This window comes from Salvelinus fontinalis, chromosome 4 (genome assembly GCF_029448725.1).
Source record: "Salvelinus fontinalis isolate EN_2023a chromosome 4, ASM2944872v1, whole genome shotgun sequence".
NCBI classification, from domain to species: domain Eukaryota; kingdom Metazoa; phylum Chordata; class Actinopteri; order Salmoniformes; family Salmonidae; genus Salvelinus; species Salvelinus fontinalis.
Window position 1 is genome coordinate 4,049,766 of NC_074668.1, and position 22,202 is coordinate 4,071,967.

A 22,202-nucleotide genomic window follows, 5' to 3' on the forward strand; every position below is an offset into this window, starting at 1 on the left:
GATTTAGCATTTAGAATTTTAGTCTCTATATGGGTCTAAAAAATATATATGGGGGGGGGGGGTTATTTGGCCTTTACTGCTATAGCCCATAGAAACACATTGAATAACACATTCAGAAAAGGCAAAACAGACAGTCAAATAAATAAATCATAAGGAACAAGATTTTGAAGTGTCTGTCCCTTATCTGAGACATACAAGAAAACTCAGGGGGGGAAAAGACCAATGTTTTTTCACGTTGTTTTTGGCTCATTTTACCCCCTATTCAGACTGTTTGCAATTTGCACATCCGGGTCCTGAGTTACATTCAGATGACTTGCCGTGTAGAGCAGATCAACGTACACCGTCACGTTCGTATCCCCTTTTGTTATGGGTGACATATTAGTTTGTAGCTCTCAAGGTTTGATCTGGGCAGTCGATTTTTGTGAAAAGACCTCTTCTAAATCAGGATTTCTGCTACAAAGCGTCCAGACGACTGCCATAAATCGTATGGATGTCATAGAGCCAAACAACCGACTGTCGCGCTTGTGAGTCTCCCCTTTTGATATTGGTGAAATATACGTTTGTAGCTCACACGGTTTTTACAGACGTGTTCTTGTCCGGATCCTCTCACGTGTAGAAAAAAGTATGCGTTTCACAAGCCCCATGTTATGGAAAAGGTGCAAACTTTATAACGGCTGATAGAGGGGTTTGAATGGCAGCCAGTTCAACAAAGGGTTAATAATCTCTAGCATAAACACACAGGGAACTATTCAAGATGACAGTCGACTTTAGGTGGATTTATTAAGCCTATGATCTCACCCAAATGGACAATAAAGATTCTACATCTTCTATCGTAACACCTGATTCCCAGACCAAACCTTGTAATCAACATACCACAATAATCCGTATTTGACAGTTCTTTGTAAATTAAAAGGACCTTTGAATGGCAGGTTTGGCATTTAGAGCGTTTGATCTTAGTTTTAGTGCCCTCTTTACCGTAAATGATGCTCCGTGGAGGTCTAGGCCAATAAAACCTTTTGTAAAAGGTTTATGAATAAAAGCAAAGCAGGTTGTACATAATGGCTGTCCACACCCTGTATTAAACCAAACCTGATTGTTTACCGTGTCTTTTCATCTGGAAGAGCAAAGGCCTAATGTGGTTGCTAGTCTGGTTTTGAGCCCGTAGGCTAATACGAGACAACCTTCACGGTAATACATCTATTTGACAGGTCGGAAATGCCTGTAGTCCACCACGATAGGTGCATACCTGTCTACCCGCAGATAGGGTTTCATGCATGACCCACTTAAAAGCGGCCCATCCTCTCTTACTGCGGTCTCTCTCCATCTCCGTCCGCTAAAGAGCAATGAGGAACCCACAATCGTCCATCCTGCTCTCATTTCTCGGTGAGTTAATGGCATCAGTTTCAATTTTTCAAAAGTCACATTTAGTCTTAGATAAATGGACAAGTATAAGCAACTGTGTAAAAGTACTATGTCATTTGGAGAGGCGCGAAATTTAGCCATTACGCGCGTCAGAAAACAAATTGCTTCAGCCTATGGGATTGCATGTTCCACTGGCGACGCACTGTGTAAATGACTTGTTGTTAGAAAAGGATAGATATAGAGAAATATTCACAGCGTCAGTTGACAACGTCCATTTTTTTTATTTATTATTAAGGTGTGAAAAGTTAAATAGCCTAATACTCTAATCCTGTAAGAATGTGATGCATGCTAATACATTGCTTTGCGACATGGCTGTGTAGACTCCTAGACGCCATAGGGGACTACATCACGTCTCAGGGCATGGTGTACTGTATAGTGATTGTGCTTCCTCATACCTAGGGCTTCTCTGAGACATTCCTGTCTCAAATGGAACTATGGGGATGGACTGGCTGCATAAATGATACATACAAGAAGGCTTGTGCATCCAGACTATTACATTAAACCCAATGTGACTTCCGATGACTATTTCTACCTGACATTATGAATGAATGAAATGTAATGTTCTTGTCAAATCGCCAGTTGGCAACACATCCCTTATGGGATTAATTTACACATTAATAACAAACATTGCAATCATTTATTATTTATATTTTATATTTCTTCCGGTGTTCTCTGCTCATAACAACCTACCCACTGGGCACCGATGTCAAATCAATGTCTATTCCACGTTGGTTCAACCGTATTTTCATTTATCTGACGTGGAAACAACGTTGATTAAACCATTGTGTGACAAGTGGGTTTGATCATAATGCCTCTGTTTCTATTGGCCTCATCAACTCAGCTGGTTGAAAAATATGTTGGCTGCCATGGTCACAGGGAGAGCAGAGAAATATTTACCTGTCGATTGTTTCGGCTACTGTGGTACTGTATTTTGTTACCTGGTTACACTACTTTCTCATTGTCTACCTGGCTGTCTGACGAAGGCATATTCTATTCTTGTTGCAGGCTGACGTTTATAGTCATGAGTCTTGCCCTTGAGGCAGAACTGAGCATTTTCCGCTAGATGGGCCAGCTGCAAAGTCAAAATTGTCTACAGTACCAGTCAAAAGTTTGGACACACCTAGTCATTCAAGGGTTTTTCTTTATTTTTACTATTTTCTACATTGTAGAATAATAGTGAAGACATCAAAACTATGGAATCATGTAGTACTGTAAAAACAAATCAAAATATATTTTAGATTCTTCTTTGCCTTGATGACAACTTTGCACACTCTTGGCATTCTCTCAACCAGCTTAACCTGGAATGCTTTTCCAACAGTCTTGAAGGAGTTCCCACATGCTGAGCACTGTGTTGGCTGCTTTTCCTTCACTCTGTGGTCCAACTCATCCAAAACCATCTCAATTGGGTTGAGGTCGGGTGATTGTGGAGGCCAGGTCATCTGATGCAGTACTCCATCACTCTCCTTCTTGGTCAAATAGCCCTTACACAGCCTGGAGGTGTGTTGGGTCATTGTCCTGTTGAAAAACCAATGATAGTCCCACTAAGCGCAAGCCAGATGGGAAGGCATATCACTACAGAATGCTGTGGTAGCCATGCTGGTTAAGTGTGCCTTGAATTCTAAATAAATCACAGACTGTGTCACCAGCAAAGCACCATCACACCTCCTCCTCCATGGTGGGAACCACACATACGGAGATCATCCGTTCTCCTTTGCGTCTCACAAAGACACAGCGGTTGGAACCAAAAATCTAAAATTTGGACTCTTCAGAACAAAGGACCGATTTCCACCAGTCTAATGTTCATTGCTCGTGTTTCTTGGCCCAAGCAAGTGTCTTCTTATTGGTGTCCTTTAGTAGTGGCTTCTTTGCAGCAATTCGACCATGAAGGCCTGATTCACCCAGTCTCTTCTGAACAGTTGATGTTAAGATGTGTCTGTTACTTAAACTCTGAAGCATTTACTTTGGCTGCAATTTATGAGGCTGATAACTCTAATGAACTTATCCTCTGCAGCAGAGGTAACTCTGGGTCTTCCTTTCCTGTGGTGGTCCTCATGAGAGCCAGTTTCATCATATGTTTTTTTTTAATGGTTTTTGCGACTGCACTTGAAAAAACTTTCAAAGTTCTTGAAATGTTCCGCATTGACTGGCCTTCATGTCTTAAAGTAATGGTGGACTGTTGTTTCTCTTTGCTTATTTGATCTGTTCTTGCCATAATATGGACTTGGTCTTTTATCAAATAGGGCTATCTTCTGTATACCACCCCTACCTTGTCACAACACAACTGATTGGCTCAAACGCATTAAGAAGTTAAGAAATTCCACAAATTAACTTTTTAACTAGGCACACCTGTTAATTGAAATGCATTCCAGGTGACTACCTCATGAAGCTGGTTGAGAGAATGCCAAGAGTATGCAAAGCTGTCAAGTCAAAGGGTGGCTAATTTGAAGAATCTCAAATATGAAATCTATTTTGATTTGTTTAACACATTCTTTTGGTTACTACATGATTCCATCTGTGTTATTTCATAGTTTTGATGTCTTCACTATTATTCTACAATGTAGAATATAGTAAAAATAAAGAGAAACCCTGGAAAGAGTAGGTGTGTCCAACTTTGGACTGGTACTGTATATCTAGGGCAGGGCTGGCCAACCCTCTTCCTGGAGATCTATTGTCCTGTAGGTTTTCAGTCCAACTCTAAATGTAGCAGATCTCATTCAGTTAGTTTTAAGGTCTTTGTTGAGCAGCTAATTAGTAGAATCGGGTGTGTTAAATTAGGGTTGGACTGAAAACCCACATAACGGTAGCTCTACAGGAAGCGGGTTGGACAGCCCTGATCTAGGGTGTCACACTGCCCAGAGTGGGTGGGGGGGGGAAAAATGTGCTTTTGCTGTTGAAATTTCACTTCCTTATGTTTATAAAATACATTTTACTGAGACAAATATGATTCTTCATGTTCTGAATCGTTCAGTATGGTCTTTCTCTAACAACATAGTCTGATTTCGTAACCTTATACATCCCATAATAAGCACCGAGCTCTGTAATACACTGAACAACAATATAAATGCAACATGCAACAATTTAATAGATTTTAGAGTTACAGTTCATATGAGGAAACCAGTCAATTTAAATAAATTCATTAGGTCCTAATCTATGGATTTCACATGACTGGGAATACAGATATGCATCTGTTGGTCACAGATACCTTTAAAAAAGAAAGATAGGGGCATGGATCAGAAAACCAGTCAGTATCTGGTGTGACCACCATTTGCCTCATGCAGCGCGACACATCTCCTTTGCATAGAGTTGACCAGGCTATTGATTATGGGATGTTGTCCCACTCCTTTTCAATGACTGTGCGAAGTTCCTAGATATTGGCGCAAACTGGAAAAGGCTGTTGCTCCAGAGTATCCCAACCGTTGATTTCTGGTGAGTGTGCAGGCCATGGAAGAACTGGGATATTTTCAGCTTACAGGAAATGTGTACAGATCCTTGTGACATGGGGACGTGCATTATCATGGTGAAACATGAGGTGATGGAGGCGGATGAATGGCACGACAATGGACCTCGTCACGGTGTCTCTGTGCAGTAAAATTGCTAAGATGCAACTGTGTTCGTTGTCTGTAACTCATGCCTGCCCCATACCATAACCCCACCACCACCATGGGGCACTCTGTTCACAACGTTGACATCAATCAACCGTTCGCCCACACAACGCCGTACGCGTGGCCTGCGGTTGTGAGGCCAGTTGGACGTATTGCCAAATTCTCTAAAATGATGTTGCAGGCTTATGGTAGAGAAATGAACATTCAATTCTCTGGCAACATCTCCGCTGTACATTCCTGCAGTCAGCATGTCAATTGCACGCTTCCTCAAAACTTGAGACATCTGTGGCATTGTGTTGTGTGACAAAACTACACATTTTAGTGGCCTTTTTATTGTCCCCAGCACAAGGTGCACCTGTGTAATGATCATGCCGTTTAATCAGCTTCTTGATTATGCCACACCTGTCAGGTGGGTGGATGCTCACTAACAGGGATGTAAACAAATGTGTGCACAAAATATGAGAGAAAATCCCTTTTTGTGCGTAATGGAACATTTCTGGGATCTTTTATTTCAGCTCATGAAACATGGGACCAACACTTTACATGTTTGTTTTTTTATTCAGTGTAGTTGATGAACTACGTGTCATGTCTCCCAAATCTATCGTAACTCTATTGTTTTATGTCCTCCGGATTTGAGAAGAAAGATGACGAGTTCAATGGATTCTGATTTTTTTAATAATAATTTTTCTTACAGGAGTATATACACAATTTAATGTCTTTACCCATTTTTGTCAAATTATGCGTTTCCAATCAAATGCGTTTTTGATTGGACGCCCTACCATATCGTAAAAATTTATGAAATCAGAAATGTAGGGTTAGGCATTCGGGTTGGCAATGTGGTTAAGGTTAGATTTACAATCTGATTTTGTGGCAGTGCCAGCTAGTGACCAATCAACAGAGATGCCTTCAGTACATGAGTCATCCCAATAAATGCCAACCTGCATTTTTTTGGTGCCTTGGTGGTGGAGACGTAAACCTTGCATCATTAAGCCATGTCTCAGGAATGTGGCGTTGACAAACCGAGCCGTGTCTCAGTAATGTGGCGTTGACAAACAGAGCCATGTCTCAGTAATGTGGCGTTGACAAACAGAGCCGTGTCGGGGTAGCCACTGTACCAGTCTGTTTAGACATCTTGTCATGCTAAACATGACCATTTCATCAGGAGTTGGCAAGAGGGCAGAAATAGACTGGCATCCATGCTGACGCCCGGGCCCTTTTTTGGCAACACAATACCCCCCGTCTGCGTGGCATAGACTGGCAGTGCTCAGTATGCCAAGCTCCATGTGCCAGGCACGTTCACAACATCAACTGTTCTCCTCCGTCATGTGGATAGAATGACATAGGCTGGGTACAGTAACGGTCATTGCCAGGCCATCATTGTAAATAAGTTCTTTAATTGGCCTGCCTGGTAAAATAAAACATTTAATTCAACTCAATCCGTTAGAGTTTCAGGATGACATGCAATCAAGTAGCGATCAGACAACTGCCATGGCCCGTGGAGTGATGTGGAGGATGGAAGGGTACAAGTGCCATGGCCCGTGGGGTGATGTGGAGGATGGAAGGGTACAAGTGCCATGGCTCGTGGAGTGATGTGGAGGATGGAAGGGTACAAGTGCCATGGCCCGTGGAGTGATGTGGAGGATGGAAGGGTACAAGTGCCATGGCCCGTGGGGTGATGTGGAGGATGGAAGGGTACAAGTGCCATGGCCCGTGGAGTGATGTGAAGGATGGAGGGTACAAGTGCCATGGCCCGTGGGGTGATGTGAAGGATGGAAGGGTACAAGTGCCATGGCTCGTGGGGTGATGTGAAGGATGGAGGGTACAAGTGCCATGGCCCGTGGGGTGATGTGAAGGATGGAAGGTACAAGTGCCATGGCTCGTGGAGTGATGTGGAGGATGGAAGGTACAAGTGCCATGGCCCGTGGAGTGATGTGGAGGATGGAAGGGTACAAGTGCCATGGCCCGTGGGGTGATGTGAAGGATGGAGGGTACAAGTGCCATGGCCTGTGGGGTGATATGGAGGGTACAAGTGCCATGGCCCGTGGGGTGATGTGAAGGATGGAAGGTACAAGTGCCATGGCTCGTGGAGTGATGTGGAGGATGGAAGGGTACAAGTGCCATGGCCCGTGGGGTGATATGGAGGGTACAAGTGCCATGGCCCGTGGGGTGATATGGAGGGTACAAGTGCCATGGCCCGTGGGGTGATATGGAGGGTACAAGTGCCATGGCCCGTGGGGTGATGTGAAGGATGGAGGGTACAAGTGCTTTGCTAAAAAGGTATATTTTGTTTGTTCTCTCTCTCTTTGACACACAGGTCTGTTATTGATCTGGCCTGATGTACAGACTACAGATGTCCTCTCCTCCACACAGCCAGCCCCAACCAGCCCCCGGTCCTCCCACCGTGAGACAGGAACGACAGCAGGTAGACTCTCTTCCTGGACTGGTACTACTGACTGACATAGTATTATTTTTCTGAACTATCTAAATATATGGCTGATTTGGTTGGTTATTGGTGTTTTTATCCAGACCAGGAGCAGTCCCGTCCTCACATGGATAAGGTGATGAGCCAGAAATGTGACTCCAATCTAGAGAGCTACTGTCTCAACGGAGAATGTCTCCTACTGCTGGATCTCAACGAACACCACTGCAAGTAAGATAAATAAATGTATAGGATTTATTGTCACATACACATAAAGGTGTAGTTTACCTGGTGTGTGTTTTGTGATACAGCACTGTAATGTGTGTGTGTGGGGGGGGGGGGGGGGGGTGCTCTGTAATGGGAGTGTGTGTGTGTGTGTGTGTGTGTGTGTGTGTGTGTGTGTGTGTGTGTGTGTGTGTGTGTGTGTGACTCATGTCCTTCTCTCTCCAGGTGTGAGAGGGGTTACTACGGGCCCAGGTGTGCTCACCTGGAGATGGTGTTTCAGCCAATGAAAGAAGAGCATGTCATCCTGATGGTGGTATGTGGGGGCCTTCTGTTTATAGGCATCGCTGGAGTCTTCTACTTCTTCTGCCGATGGTGAGAGACAGAGGGGGAGAGAGAGAGGGGGGAGAGAGAGAGAGCATGCATCTGTGTCAGAGGAAGCTAGTGGGAGGAGCTAGAGGATGGCTCATTGTACTGGCTGAAATGGAACGTTATCAAACATATGGAACATGTTTGACTCCGTTCCAATGATTCTGTTCCAATGATTCCGTTCCAGCCATTACAATGAGCCCACCCTCCTATAGCTCCTCCCACCAGCCTCGTGTGTGTGTCTGTTTGTACCTGTGTGTCTGTCTGTTTGTATCTGTGTGTCTGTCTGTTTGTATCTGTGTGTGTGTCTGTTTGTATCTGTGTGTCTGTCTGTTTGTATCTGTGTGTCTGTCTGTTTGTATCTGTGTGTCTGTCTTTGTATCTGTGTGTCTGTCTGTTTGTATCTGTGTGTCTGTCTGTTTGTATCTGTGTGTCTGTCTGTTTGTATCTGTGTGTCTGTCTGTTTGTATCTGTGTGTCTGTCTGTTTGTATCTGTGTGTGTGTCTGTTTGTATCTGTGTCTGTTTGTATCTGTATGTAATTGCTGCTCCTACTGTTCCAGGTACAAGAGAAATAGATGTCCACCGCAACAGAAACAGCAGACGTACCAGGAGGTGCAGATGGCGTGATGTGTGTTTGACAGCGGCCATTAGGTCAATCATTATGTTACATAACATACTGTAGTTCTTTTACTTACCAGGGTTACGTTCATTAGGGCACGCAACGGAAAACAGTTTTAAAAAAACGTTTTTTAACGGATAATGTTTCACTCAGTTTTCTTCCGTGCTGTGCTTACTGAACACAACTCCAGCATTTCTACTGTGTGTCTCTCAAACTGAAAATGTATTTTTGTCAGGAGTAAGTTTTGCATGGCTGTAAAGACGTATTTCTGTCTCCTTCATGTTAGAATGGCCTACTGTCCTGTTTGGTTTAATCCAGTTTTTGGCCATATTGAACTTTATATGCAGTATTTTAAATTATACAAATATGTGTTAGTTTTTTTTCTTATTTATAAAATTTCTAATAAAACTTGTCCTTTTCTTTGTAGTTGTGTCTTCAGGCCATCTGACTCTCATCCTTGGTCCTTAGCTCTGAACATACACGAACACACCTACAACCAGGGCTCTAAAGTGTAACCAAATGCAGCCACATATTTAGCTTCTGTGACTTGGGAGTTTTTATTTTGGGAGCAGCGGTGCCTTTATATAAAAAAAATTAAAAAAATCCATACAAAATGTCTGTTTTTCGGAGCTAGACAGAATGGCGGAAGTGGATGCTGAGTTTTAATATGATGGTAATAGCAAAGATGAGAATGAAGGTGATGAGAATACTGGATGGACTACAGTCACTAAGGGATTGCTAAAGATGGCTAACATCACAGTTTAAACAGTGTCTAGTAAGCCTACTGCTCATGACTCAACTACTTCACAGTTTGTAGTAGGAGTGCTGCTTGATGTACCTGGCAGAGCCAATTGATGTTGCCAAGATGGTGAAGAAAGTGATGGCTACAGGATCAAGGAGAGAGAGCGGACTGCCTTGTGCCTCACCAGAATCAAGGAGAGCGAGGTGACTGCCTTGTGCCTCACCAGAATCAAGGAGAGAGAGGTGACTGCCTTGTGCCTCACCAGAATCAAGGGGAGAGAGGTGACTGCCTTGTGCCTCACCAGAATCAAGGAGAGAGAGATGACTGCCTTGTGCCTCACCAGAATCAAGGAGAGAGAGGTGACTGCCTTGTGCCTCACCAGGATCCAGGAGAGAGAGGTGACTGCCTTGTTCCTCACCAGGATCCAGGAGAGAGAGGTGACTGCCTTGTGCCTCACCAGGATCCAGGAGAGAGAGGTGACTGCCTTGTGGCTCACCAGGAGCCAGGAGAGAGAGGTGACTGCCTTGTGCCTCACCAGGAGCCAGGAGAGAGAGGTGACTGCCTTGTTCCTCACCAGGATCCAGGAGAGAGAGGTGACTGCCTTGTGCCTCACCAGGATCCAGGAGAGAGAGGTGACTGCCTTGTGCCTCACCAGAATCAAGGGGAGAGAGGTGACTGCCTTGTGCCTCATCAGAATCAAGGGGAGAGAGGTGACTGCCTTGTGCCTCACCAGAATCAAGGAGAGAGAGATGACTGCCTTGTGCCTCACCAGAATCAAGGAGAGAGAGAGGTGACTGCCTTGTGGCTCACCAGGAGCCAGGAGAGAGAGGTGACTGCCTTGTGCCTCACCAGGAGCCAGGAGAGAGAGGTGACTGCCTTGTGCCTCACCAGGATCCAGGAGAGAGAGGTGACTGCCTTGTGCCTCACCAGGATCCAGGAGAGAGAGCGGACTGCCTTGTGCCTCACCAGGATCCAGGAGAAAGAGGTGACTGCCTTGTGCCTCACCAGAATCAAGGAGAGAGAGGTGACTGCCTTGTGCATCACCAGGATCCAGGAGAGAGAGGTGACTGCCTTGTGCCTCACCAGGATCCAGGAGAGAGAGCTGACTGCCTTGTTTCTCACCAGGATCCAGGAGAGAGAGGTGACTGCCTTGTGCCTCACCAGAATCAAGGAGAGAGAGGTGACTGCCTTGTGCCTCACCAGGAGCCAGGAGAGAGAGGTGACTGCCTTGTGCCTCACCAGAATCAAGGAGAGAGAGAGGTGACTGCCTTGTGGCTCACCAGGAGCCAGGAGAGAGAGGTGACTGCCTTGTGCCTCACCAGGAGCCAGGAGAGAGAGGTGACTGCCTTGTGCCTCACCAGGATCCAGGAGAGAGAGGTGACTGCCTTGTGCCTCACCAGGATCCAGGAGAGAGAGCGGACTGCCTTGTGCCTCACCAGGATCCAGGAGAAAGAGGTGACTGCCTTGTGCCTCACCAGAATCAAGGAGAGAGAGGTGACTGCCTTGTGCCTCACCAGGATCCAGGAGAGAGAGGTGACTGCCTTGTGCCTCACCAGGATCCAGGAGAGAGAGGTGACTGCCTTGTGCCTCACCAGGATCCAGGAGAGAGAGAGGTGACTGCCTTGTGCCTCACCAGGATCCAGGAGAGAGAGGTGACTGCCTTGTGCCTCACCAGGATCCAGGAGAGAGAGGTGACTGCCTTGTGCCTCACCAGAATCAAGGGGAGAGAGGTGACTGCCTTGTGCCTCACCAGGATCCAGGAGAAAGAGGTGACTGCCTTGTGCCTCACCAGGATCCAGGAGAGAGAGGTGACTGCCTTGTGCCTCACCAGGATCCAGGAGAGAGAGGTGACTGCCTTGTGCCTCACCAGGATCCAGGAGAGAGAGGTGACTGCCTTGTGCCTCACCATGATCCAGGAGAGAGAGAGGTGACTGCCTTGTGCCTCACCAGGATCCAGGAGAGAGAGAGGTGACTGCCTTGTGCCTCACCAGGATCCAGGAGAGAGAGGTGACTGCCTTGTGCCTCACCAGGATCCAGGAGAGAGAGGTGACTGCCTTGTGCCTCACCAGAATCAAGGGGAGAGAGGTGACTGCCTTGTGCCTCACCAGGATCCAGGAGAAAGAGGTGACTGCCTTGTGCCTCACCAGGATCCAGGAGAGAGAGGTGACTGCCTTGTGCCTCACCAGGATCCAGGAGAGAGAGAGGTAACTGCAGGGCACCAATCACCGGGGTGATTTCTGGAGTTTCTGTGGAAGTTGGGGCTAAGAAGATCAAGATGAAAATTCCTGGAGTAGTTGGATCTTGACTATTGATGCGTGTGTTCAATGGAAAGAAGATAGAGTATGTCTCTGTTACTGTTTTTTTTCCGCGTGCTTAACTCTGGTTGGAATCCCCCGTCCCCCGTCCCCGTCTGAAAAGTCAAGCTTTGTTATGAAATCCTAGAAGTCTGATGTGATGAAATCATTACTCAACACTTCAGAGTACGCAAAAATTCTCCACATTCCACTGCTACAGGAATGTACACAAGAAAAAAATGCAGACGTTAAAACCTTGCTTGGGTGAAATATTTATGAGAATATGAGGGGTCAGATGTGTTCTATATCTTGTCACTACACACCGTCACCACTACTACTTTCCCCATTCTCTTTTGGACTAGGCCAGGAAGTGCTGATTCTGCAGGTACCTGATCACGTTGGGACCTGGACCCAAATGTGGAAGCTATGCCGTCCTTTAGGGGCAACGTGAGCGCCTGTTATCTTCTAACAGGCTTGCTGTTTGCGTTGTGGATGGGGTTGGTGGGGGAGGGGGGGGGGGTTTAAAGCCGCAAACTCAGGCTCAGAAGGTTGCGTGTTTTTTGTTGTTGTTTTAAGCCTTAATCCAAACCTTAACCCTTAACCATACAGAATGAATGCATAGACTTAAGCGGAACCTTATCCCTAACCTTTAACCATACAGAATGAATGCATAGACTTAAGCGGAACCTTATCCTTAACCTTTAACCATACAGAACGAATGCATAGACTTACATTTTAGTTCCCCTTTTTGCAGCTTTTGACTGACAGCTAAGATTCGGCAACACATGGCATTACTTCAACGTCAAGCCGTGGCGTAATTCAGTTGCTCCGGTTAAGACACGGGTTAGCGCTTTATTTGGAGATTCGGTTGATTACTGTACTTGCAAGAGTGCACACACACACACACACACACTTCCTCCCCATTACATTGTACAGAGGTAAATGGCTCGTTAGACAAAACACACCATGTTAATGAGTGAACATTAACTCACATAATCATTAGTTCACACACACGTACATACCTCTGGACGGGTGAACCTGGATTTCAACACACATTACTAAAAGTTAGATTTTTTTTTAAAGTCAAAGGATTTGCAGTTGAACAGTTATTGTTGTTGAGTCATTTTTATGCTAATGTATGCATATTTTATAAGTTATAGTTGATTTAAAGGGTAAAGAATTTGAATTTAGGATAGCCTGAGCATGTGAAAATTGTTTTGGTGTATCTAGCTTGAACGGTTTGTTACGTTTTCCCCCAAAAATAAAATTTCAGGTATGGTTCTGAAAGACACTCACAGGGGGGGGGGGGTGTCCACTGAATGTTGCTTAGCAACAAGAAAGTGGGTTCCAAATGACACCCACCACGAGTCCACAGAATGTTGCTTAGCAACAAGAAAGTGGGTTCCAAATGACACCCACCACGAGTCCACTGAATGTTGCTTAGCAACAAGAAAGTGGGTTCCAAATGACACCCACCACGAGTCCACAGAATGTTGCTTAGCAACAAGAAAGTGGGTTCCAAATGACACCCACCACGAGTCCACTGAATGTTGCTTAGCAACAAGAAAGTGGGTTCCAAATGACACCCACCACGAGTCCACTGAATGTTGCTTAGCAACAAGAAAGTGGGTTCCAAATGACACCCACCACGAGTCCACTGAATGTTGCTTAGCAACAAGAAAGTGGGTTCCAAATTACACCCACCACGAGTCCACTGAATGTTGCTTAGCAACAAGAAAGTGGGTTCCAAATGACACCCACCACGAGTCCACTGAATGCTGCTTAGCAACAAGAAAGTGGGTTCCAAATGACACCCACCATGAGTCCACTGAATGTTGCTTAGCAACAAGAAAGTGGGTTCCAAATGACCCCCACAGTGAGTGCCTACTAAATTTACCTCAGACAAGGCACACAAAAACAAAAGACCCACACCAACGTATAATATGGAGGAAAAATAACTGGAGCAAACCAAACCAAACAAGGGGGAGATACAAGACAGAAAGTTTTGATTTATCAACTTTAAAAAGCAGCGCTATCAACAGCTCTCAAACCACCTGGATCACTGAGCCAGCAGCTCTTAAATATCACCTGGGAAACACCTTCTGACTAACGAGATGACAAGCCAGCATGGGGACAACACCTTCTGACTAACAAGATGACAAGCCAGCACGGGGACAACACATACTGACTAACGAGATGACAAGCCAGCACGGGGACAACACATACTGACTAACGAGATGACAAGCCAGCACGGGGACAACACATACTGACTAACGAGATGACAAGCCAGCATGGGGACAACACCTACTGACTAACGAGATGACAAGCCAGCACGGGGACAACACATACTGACTAACGAGATGACAAGCCAGCATGGGGACAACACCTTCTGACTAACGAGATGACAAGCCAGCATGGGGACAACACATACTGACTAACGAGATGACAAGCCAGCACGGGGACAACACATACTGACTAACGAGATGACAAGCCAGCATGGGGACAACACCTTCTGACTAACGAGATGACAAGCCAGCATGGGGACAACACATACTGACTAACGAGATGACAAGCCAGCACGGGGACAACACATACTGACTAACGAGATGACAAGCCAGCATGGGGACAACACCTTCTGACTAACGAGATGACAAGCCAGCATGGGGACAACACATACTGACTAACGAGATGACAAGCCAGCATGGGAACAACACATACGGACTAACGAGATGACAAGCCAGCATGGGGACAACACATACTGACTAACGAGATGACAAGCCAGCATGGGGACAACACCTTCTGACTAACGAGATGACAAGCCAGCATGGGGACAACACCTACTGACTAACGAGATGACAAGCCAGCATGGGGACAACACCTTCTGACTAACGAGATGACAAGCCAGCATGGGGACAACACCTACTGACTAACGAGATGACAAGCCAGCATGGGGACAACACATACTGACTAACGAGATGACAAGCCAGCACGGGGACAACACATACTGACTAACGAGATGACAAGCCAGCACGGGGACAACACATACTGACTAACGAGATGACAAGCCAGCATGGGGACAACACCTTCTGACTAACGAGATGACAAGCCAGCATGGGGACAACACCTACTGACTAACGAGATGACAAGCCAGCATGGGGACAACACCTACTGACTAACGAGATGACAAGCCAGCATGGGGACAACACATACTGACTAACGAGATGACAAGCCAGCATGGGGACAACACCTTCTGACTAACGAGATGACAAGCCAGCATGGGGACAACACATACTGACTAACGAGATGACAAGCCAGCATGGGAACAACACATACGGACTAACGAGATGACAAGCCAGCATGGGGACAACACATACTGACTAACGAGATGACAAGCCAGCACGGGGACAACACATACTGACTAACGAGATGACAAGCCAGCATGGGGACAACACATACTGACTAACGAGATGACAAGCCAGCATGGGGACAACACATACTGACTAACGAGATGACAAGCCAGCATGGGGACAACACCTACTGACTAACGAGATGACAAGCCAGCATGGGGACAACACATACTGACTAACGAGATGACAAGCCAGCATGGGGACAACACATACTGACTAACGAGATGACAAGCCAGCATGGGGACAACACATACTGACTAACGAGATGACAAGCCAGCATGGGGACAACACCTTCTGACTAACGAGATGACAAGCCAGCATGGGGACAACACCTACTGACTAACGAGATGACAAGCCAGCATGGGGACAACACATACTGACTAACGAGATGACAAGCCAGCATGGGGACAACACATACTGACTAACGAGATGACAAGCCAGCATGGGGACAACACATACTGACTAACGAGATGACAAGCCAGCATGGGGACAACACATACTGACTAACGAGATGACAAGCCAGCATGGGAACAACACATACGGACTAACGAGATGACAAGCCAGCATGGGGACAACACATACTGACTAACGAGATGACAAGCCAGCACGGGGACAACACATACTGACTAACGAGATGACAAGCCAGCATGGGGACAACACATACTGACTAACGAGATGACAAGCCAGCATGGGGACAACACATACTGACTAACGAGATGACAAGCCAGCATGGGGACAACACCTACTGACTAACGAGATGACAAGCCAGCATGGGGACAACACATACTGACTAACGAGATGACAAGCCAGCATGGGGACAACACATACTGACTAACGAGATGACAAGCCAGCATGGGGACAACACATACTGACTAACGAGATGACAAGCCAGCATGGGGACAACACATACTGACTAACGAGATGACAAGCCAGCATGGGGACAACACCTTCTGACTAACGAGATGACAAGCCAGCATGGGGACAACACATACTGACTAACGAGATGACAAGCCAGCATGGGGACAACACATACTGACTAACGAGATGACAAGCTAGCACGGGGGACAACACATACTGACTAACGAGATGACAAGCCAGCATGGGGACAACACCTTCTGACTAACGAGATGACAAGCCAGCACGGGGGACAACACATACTGACTAACGAGATGACAAGCCAGCATGGGGACAACACATACTGACTAACGAGATGACAAGCCAGCATGGGGACAACACCTTCTGACTAACGAGATGACAAGCCAGCATGGGGACAACACCTACTGACTAACGAGATGACAAGCCAGCATGGGGACAACACCTTCTGACTAACGAGATGACAAGCCAGCATGGGGACAACACCTACTGACTAACGAGATGACAAGCCAGCATGGGGACAACACATACTGACTAACGAGATGACAAGCCAGCACGGGGACAACACATACTGACTAACGAGATGACAAGCCAGCACGGGGACAACACATACTGACTAACGAGATGACAAGCCAGCATGGGGACAACACCTTCTGACTAACGAGATGACAAGCCAGCATGGGGACAACACCTACTGACTAACGAGATGACAAGCCAGCATGGGGACAACACATACTGACTAACGAGATGACAAGCCAGCATGGGGACAACACATACTGACTAACGAGATGACAAGCCAGCATGGGGACAACACATACTGACTAACGAGATGACAAGCCAGCATGGGGACAACACATACTGACTAACGAGATGACAAGCCAGCATGGGGACAACACCTTCTGACTAACGAGATGACAAGCCAGCACGGGGACAACACCTTCTGACTAACGAGATGACAAGCCAGCACGGGGACAACACATACTGACTAACGAGATGACAAGCCAGCATGGGGACAACACCTTCTGACTAACGAGATGACAAGCCATCATGGGGACAACACCTTCTGACTAACGAGATGACAAGCCAGCACGGGGGACAACACATACTGACTAACGAGATGACAAGCCAGCACGGGGGACAACACATACTGACTAACGAGATGACAAGCCAGCATGGGGACAACACCTTCTGACTAACGAGATGACAAGCCAGCACGGGGGACAACACATACTGACTAACGAGATGACAAGCCAGCACGGGGGACAACACATACTGACAAACGAGATGACAAGCCAGCATGGGGACAACACATACTGACTAACGAGATGACAAGCCAGCACGGGGGACAACACATACTGACTAACGAGATGACAAGCCAGCACGGGGGACAACACATACTGACTAACGAGATGACAAGCCAGCATGGGGACAACACATACTGACTAACGAGATGACAAGCCAGCATGGGGACAACACCTTCTGACTAACGAGATGACAAGCCAGCATGGGGACAACACCTTCTGACTAACGAGGTGGGGGGGGGGGGCACACCAATCAGTAGGCTCAACGTGCTAACGTCCAAATTCGAAATGTGAATGGAAAAAGCAACGGGTTCAAGAGTTAATGTTAGCGAGTTATTTTATGCTAATTTATACAAATTCTGTTTATAAAAAAAATTAAAAATATGACAGGGAAGACATATTGAGACCTAGGTCACTTTTGTATAATACAATATAAATATACACAAACACAATATATGTACTATATATACACACACTAACGTTCAAAAGTTTGGGGTCACTTAGAAATGTCCTTGTTTTTGAAAGAAAAACATATTTTTTGTCCCTTAAAATAACATCAAATTGATCAGAAATACAGTGTAGACATGGTTAATGTTGTAAATTACTATTGTAGTTGGAAACGGCTGATTTTTAATGGAATATCTACATAGGCGTATAGAGGCCCATTATCAGCAACCATCACTCCTGTGTTCCAATGGCACATTGTGTTAGCTAATCCAAGTTTATAATTTTAAAAGACTAAGTGATCATTAGAAAACCCAATTGTTCAGAGGAGACTGCGTGAACCAGGCCTTCATGGTCGAATTTCTGCAAAGAAACCACTACTAAAGGACACCAATAAGAAGAACAGACTTGCTTGGGCCAAGAAACACAAGCGATGGACATTAGACCGGTGGAAATCTGTCCTTTGTTCTGAAGAGTCCAAATTTGAGATTTTTGGTTCCAACCGCTGTGTCTTTGTGAGACGCAGAGTAGGTGAACGGATGATCTCTGCATGTGTGGTTCCCCCGTGAAGCATGGAGGAGGAGGTGTGATGGTGTGGGGGTGCTTTGCTGGTGACACTGTCTGTGATTTATTTAGAATTCAAGGCACACTCAACCAGCATGGTTCTGGTTCAGCACAGTTCTGCAGTGATACGCCATCCCATCTGGTTTGCGCTTAGTGGGACCATCATTGGTTTTTCAACAGGACAATGACCCAACACACCTCCAGGCTGTGTAAGTGCTATTTGACCAAGAAGGAGAGTGATGGAGTGCTGCATCAGATGACCTGGCCTCCACAATCACCCAACCTCAAACTAATTGAGATGGTTTTGGATGAGTTGGGCCACAGAGTGAAGGAAAAGCAGCCAACAAGTGCTCAGTATGTGGGAACTCCTTCAAGACTGTTGGAAAAGCATTCCAGCTTAAGCTGGTTGAGAGAATGCCAAGAGTGTGCAAAGTTGTCATCAAGTCAAAGAAGAATCTAAAATATATTTTGATTTGTTTTTACAGTACTACATGATTCCATAGTTTTGATGTCTTCACTATTATTCTACAATGTAGAAAATAGTAAAAATAAAGAAAAACCCTTGAATGACTAGGTGTGTCCAAACTTTTGACTGGTACTGTAGACAATTTTGACTTTGCAGCTGGCACATCTAGCGGAAAATACTCAGTTCTGCCTCAAGGGCAAGACTCATGACTATAAACGTCAGCCTGCAACAAGAATAGAATATGCCTTCGTCAGACAGCCAGGTAGACAATGAGAAAGTATTGTAACCAGGTAACAAAATACAGTACCACAGTAGCCGAAACAATCGCCAGGTAAATATTTCTCTGCTCTCCCTGTGACCATGGCAGCCAACATATTTTTCAACCAGCTGAGTTGATGAGGCCAATAGAAACAGAGGCATTATGATCAAACCCACTTGTCACACAATGGTTTAATCAACGCTGTTTCCACGTCATATAAATGAAAATACGGTTGAACCAACGTGGAATAGACATTGATTTGACGTCGGTGCCCAGTGGGTAGGTTGTTATGAGCAGAGAACACCGGAAGAAATATAAAATATATATTTTTGTTAAATCAATGAATTATTGCAATGTTTGTTTATGTGTACATTAATCCCATAAGGGATGTGTTGCCAACTGGCGATTTGACAAGCTGCCTTGGCAGGAACGAATGGTGATCCATAATAAACCCCAGGAAGACTAGCTGCTGCCTTGGCAGGAATTAATGGGGATTCAGAATAAACCCCAGGAAGAGTAGCTGCTGCCTCGGCAGGAATTAATGGGGATTCAGAATAAACCCCAGGAAGAGTAGCTGCTGCCTCGGCAGGAACTAAATGGGGATTCAGAATAAACCCCAGGAAGAGTAGCTACTGCCTTGGCAGGAACTAATGGGGATCCATAATAAACCCCAGGAAGAGCAGCTGCTGCCTTGGCAGGAACTAATGGGGATCCATAATAAACCCCAGGCAGAGTAGCTGCTGCCAGGGCAGGAAGGAATGGGGATCCATAATAAACCCCAGGAAGACTAGCTGCTGCCTTGGCAGGAACTAATGGGGATCCATAATAAACCCCAGGAAGAGTAGCTGTTGCCATGACAGCAGCTAATGGGGATCCATAATAAATACAAATACAATGGAAGCTTTAGAATGTTGAAGAAATCCCATGAAAGTGAATGAAGTTTAGTAAGTTTAATAAAAGTTTAATAGTATCAAAAAGTTGTGTACAATGAAACTATTCCAGACCAGTCTGCACATTGTAATGATTGGATGGCGTTTCTAGCTTAAATGGTACGAGGAGGAACATTGTAAAGATGTATAATAACTACAAGTCAAAATAAGTGGAACAATGTGTGTGTGTGTGTGTGTGTGTGTGTGTGTGTGTGTGTGTGTGTGTGTGTGTGTGTGTGTGTGTGTGTGTGCGTGCGTGCGTGCGTGCGTGCGTGCGTGCGTGCGTGCGTGTGTGTTCTCATGTGAACCAAGGTTTTTCCTGGTTCATGGGGCTACTCTACAGTAACTAGTGTCTAAATCAAATGTATTTATAAAGCCCTTCTTACATCAGCTGATATATCAAAGTGTTGTACAGAAACCCCGCCTAAAACCCCAAACAGCAAGCAATGCAGGTGTAGAAGCACGGTGGCTAGGGAAAAACTCCCTAGAAAGGCCAAAACCTAGGAAGAAACCTAGAGAGGAACCAGGCTATGAGGGGTGGCCAGTCCTCTTCTGGCTGTGCTGAGGGAGGAGATTATAACAGAACGTGGCCAAGATGTTCAAATATGACCAGCAGGGTCAAATAATAATAATCACAGTAGTTGTCGAGGGTGCAACAAGTCAGCACCTCAGTGAACAGGTCAGGGTTCCATAGCCTCAGGCAGAACAGTTGAAACTGGAACAGCAGCACGGCCAGGTGGACTGGGGACAGCAAGGAGTCATCATGCCAGGTAGTCCTGAGGCATGGTCCTAGGGCTCAGGTCCTCCAAGAGAGAGAGAGAGAGAGAGAGAGAGAAAGAGAGAATTAGAGAGAGCATACTTAAATTCACACAGGACACCGGATAAGACAGGAGAAATATTCCAGATATAACCAACTGACCCTAGCCCCCCGACACAAACTACTGCAGCATAAATACTGGAGGCTGAGACAGGAGGGGTCAGAAGACACATATATCTACCTCCAGTTTGAGGATGTTCAGATCTCTAGGACTCTGTTATTGTGCTCTGCTCTCTTTTCCAGACTGCTGTCATAGTTTCCAATAAGCAGTGTGTCTGACCTCTCCCCAACGACATGTCAGGTATTCCTAACATTCTCTTTGGAAGGTTGGTGAAAATTCCGTCACGGCCCTCCCCTATAAACAACCATCTATCCATGTCACGGCGGACCACAGTGCAACGCTGCCTGCGTGGCAGGGGATGGGATGGATGGGATTCCATCCAGAGAGGAATGGAGGGAAACAGAGAAGACAGACACAACAAGGTAACTAAATATCCCTCACTCTATTATCCCTGCAGGTCACAAACCACATCAAGCAAACTGAACAGTACACACCCCCCCACCACCACACCCTGTCAAAGATTTGTATAACTAACCAAGATAGACCACAGCCTGTCAAAGATTTGTATAACTAACCAAGATAGACCACAGCCTGTCAAAGATTTGTATAACTAACCAAGATAGACCACAGCCTGTCAAAGATTTGTATAACTAACCAAGATAGACCACAGCCTGTCAAAGATTTGTATAACTAACCAAGATAGACCACAGCCTGTCAAAGATTTGTATAACTAACCAAGATAGACCACAGCCTGTCAAAGATTTGTATAACTAACCAAGATAGACCACAGCCTGTCAAAGATTTGTATAACTAACCAAGATAGACCACAGCCTGTCAAAGATTTGTATAACTAACCAAGATAGACCACAGCCTGTCAAAGATTCGTATAACTAACCAAGGACAGACCACAGCCTGTCAAAGATTTGTATAACTAACCAAGGACAGACCACAGCCTGTCAAAGATTTGTATAACTAACCAAGGACAGACCACAGCCTGTCAAAGATTTGTATAACTAACCAAGGACAGACCACAGCCTGTCAAAGATTTGTATAACTAACCAAGATAGACCACACCCTGTCATTTCCAATCGGAGCAAATTAATCATAGAGGGCAGAACAAGAAAGGAGGAGCCAAGCATGAGCTAGCAAGATCCTATTGGCCCGTTCTAACATGTATTCGTATATTATATACTCTGTGAAGTGGGCGTATGCAATAACTCAATTGTCCCTTTGCACTCCTTCTAAACAACACAATTTATTTAAACTCTGGCAACGGGGTGAAGTTTACAAAATGTAGTCTTACTCTGTTAGGAACAGATTTTAGTATTGAGATCAAATGTTTAAAATGATGAGAACATTTTCAGAATATATATATATATATATATATATAT

At 45.6% G+C, this 22,202-nt stretch overlaps 1 protein-coding gene across 2 annotated transcripts; it reads left to right on the forward strand.

Annotated features, from left to right (window-relative positions):
- Positions 1–292: 292 nt before the first annotated feature.
- LOC129853010 (proepiregulin-like) lies at positions 293–9,080 on the forward strand. Of its 2 annotated transcripts, XM_055918632.1 has the most exons (6): positions 293–524; positions 1,340–1,383; positions 7,339–7,446; positions 7,551–7,674; positions 7,894–8,040; positions 8,596–9,080. In XM_055918632.1, the coding sequence occupies exons 1-6, from the start codon at positions 367–369 to the stop codon at positions 8,660–8,662; spliced, it is 648 nt and encodes a 215-aa protein (XP_055774607.1). In that variant the 5' UTR covers positions 293–366; the 3' UTR covers positions 8,663–9,080. The 2 variants fall into 2 exon arrangements, with proteins under 2 accessions (XP_055774607.1, XP_055774608.1); XM_055918633.1 differs by having other exon boundaries at positions 294–1,383.
- Positions 9,081–22,202: the final 13,122 nt, after the last annotated feature.

Bases quoted from the DNA above. Each gene is read 5' to 3' on its own strand.
- LOC129853010 (XM_055918632.1), top strand. From the start codon at position 367: ATGGGTGACATATTAGTTTGTAGCTCTCAAGGTTTGATCTGGGCAGTC. The intron at 7,447-7,550 runs GTAGACTCTCTT...GTTTTTATCCAG, and splicing joins TGAGACAGGAACGACAGCAG to ACCAGGAGCAGTCCCGTCCT. The intron at 7,675-7,893 runs GTAAGATAAATA...TTCTCTCTCCAG, and splicing joins CTCAACGAACACCACTGCAA to GTGTGAGAGGGGTTACTACG.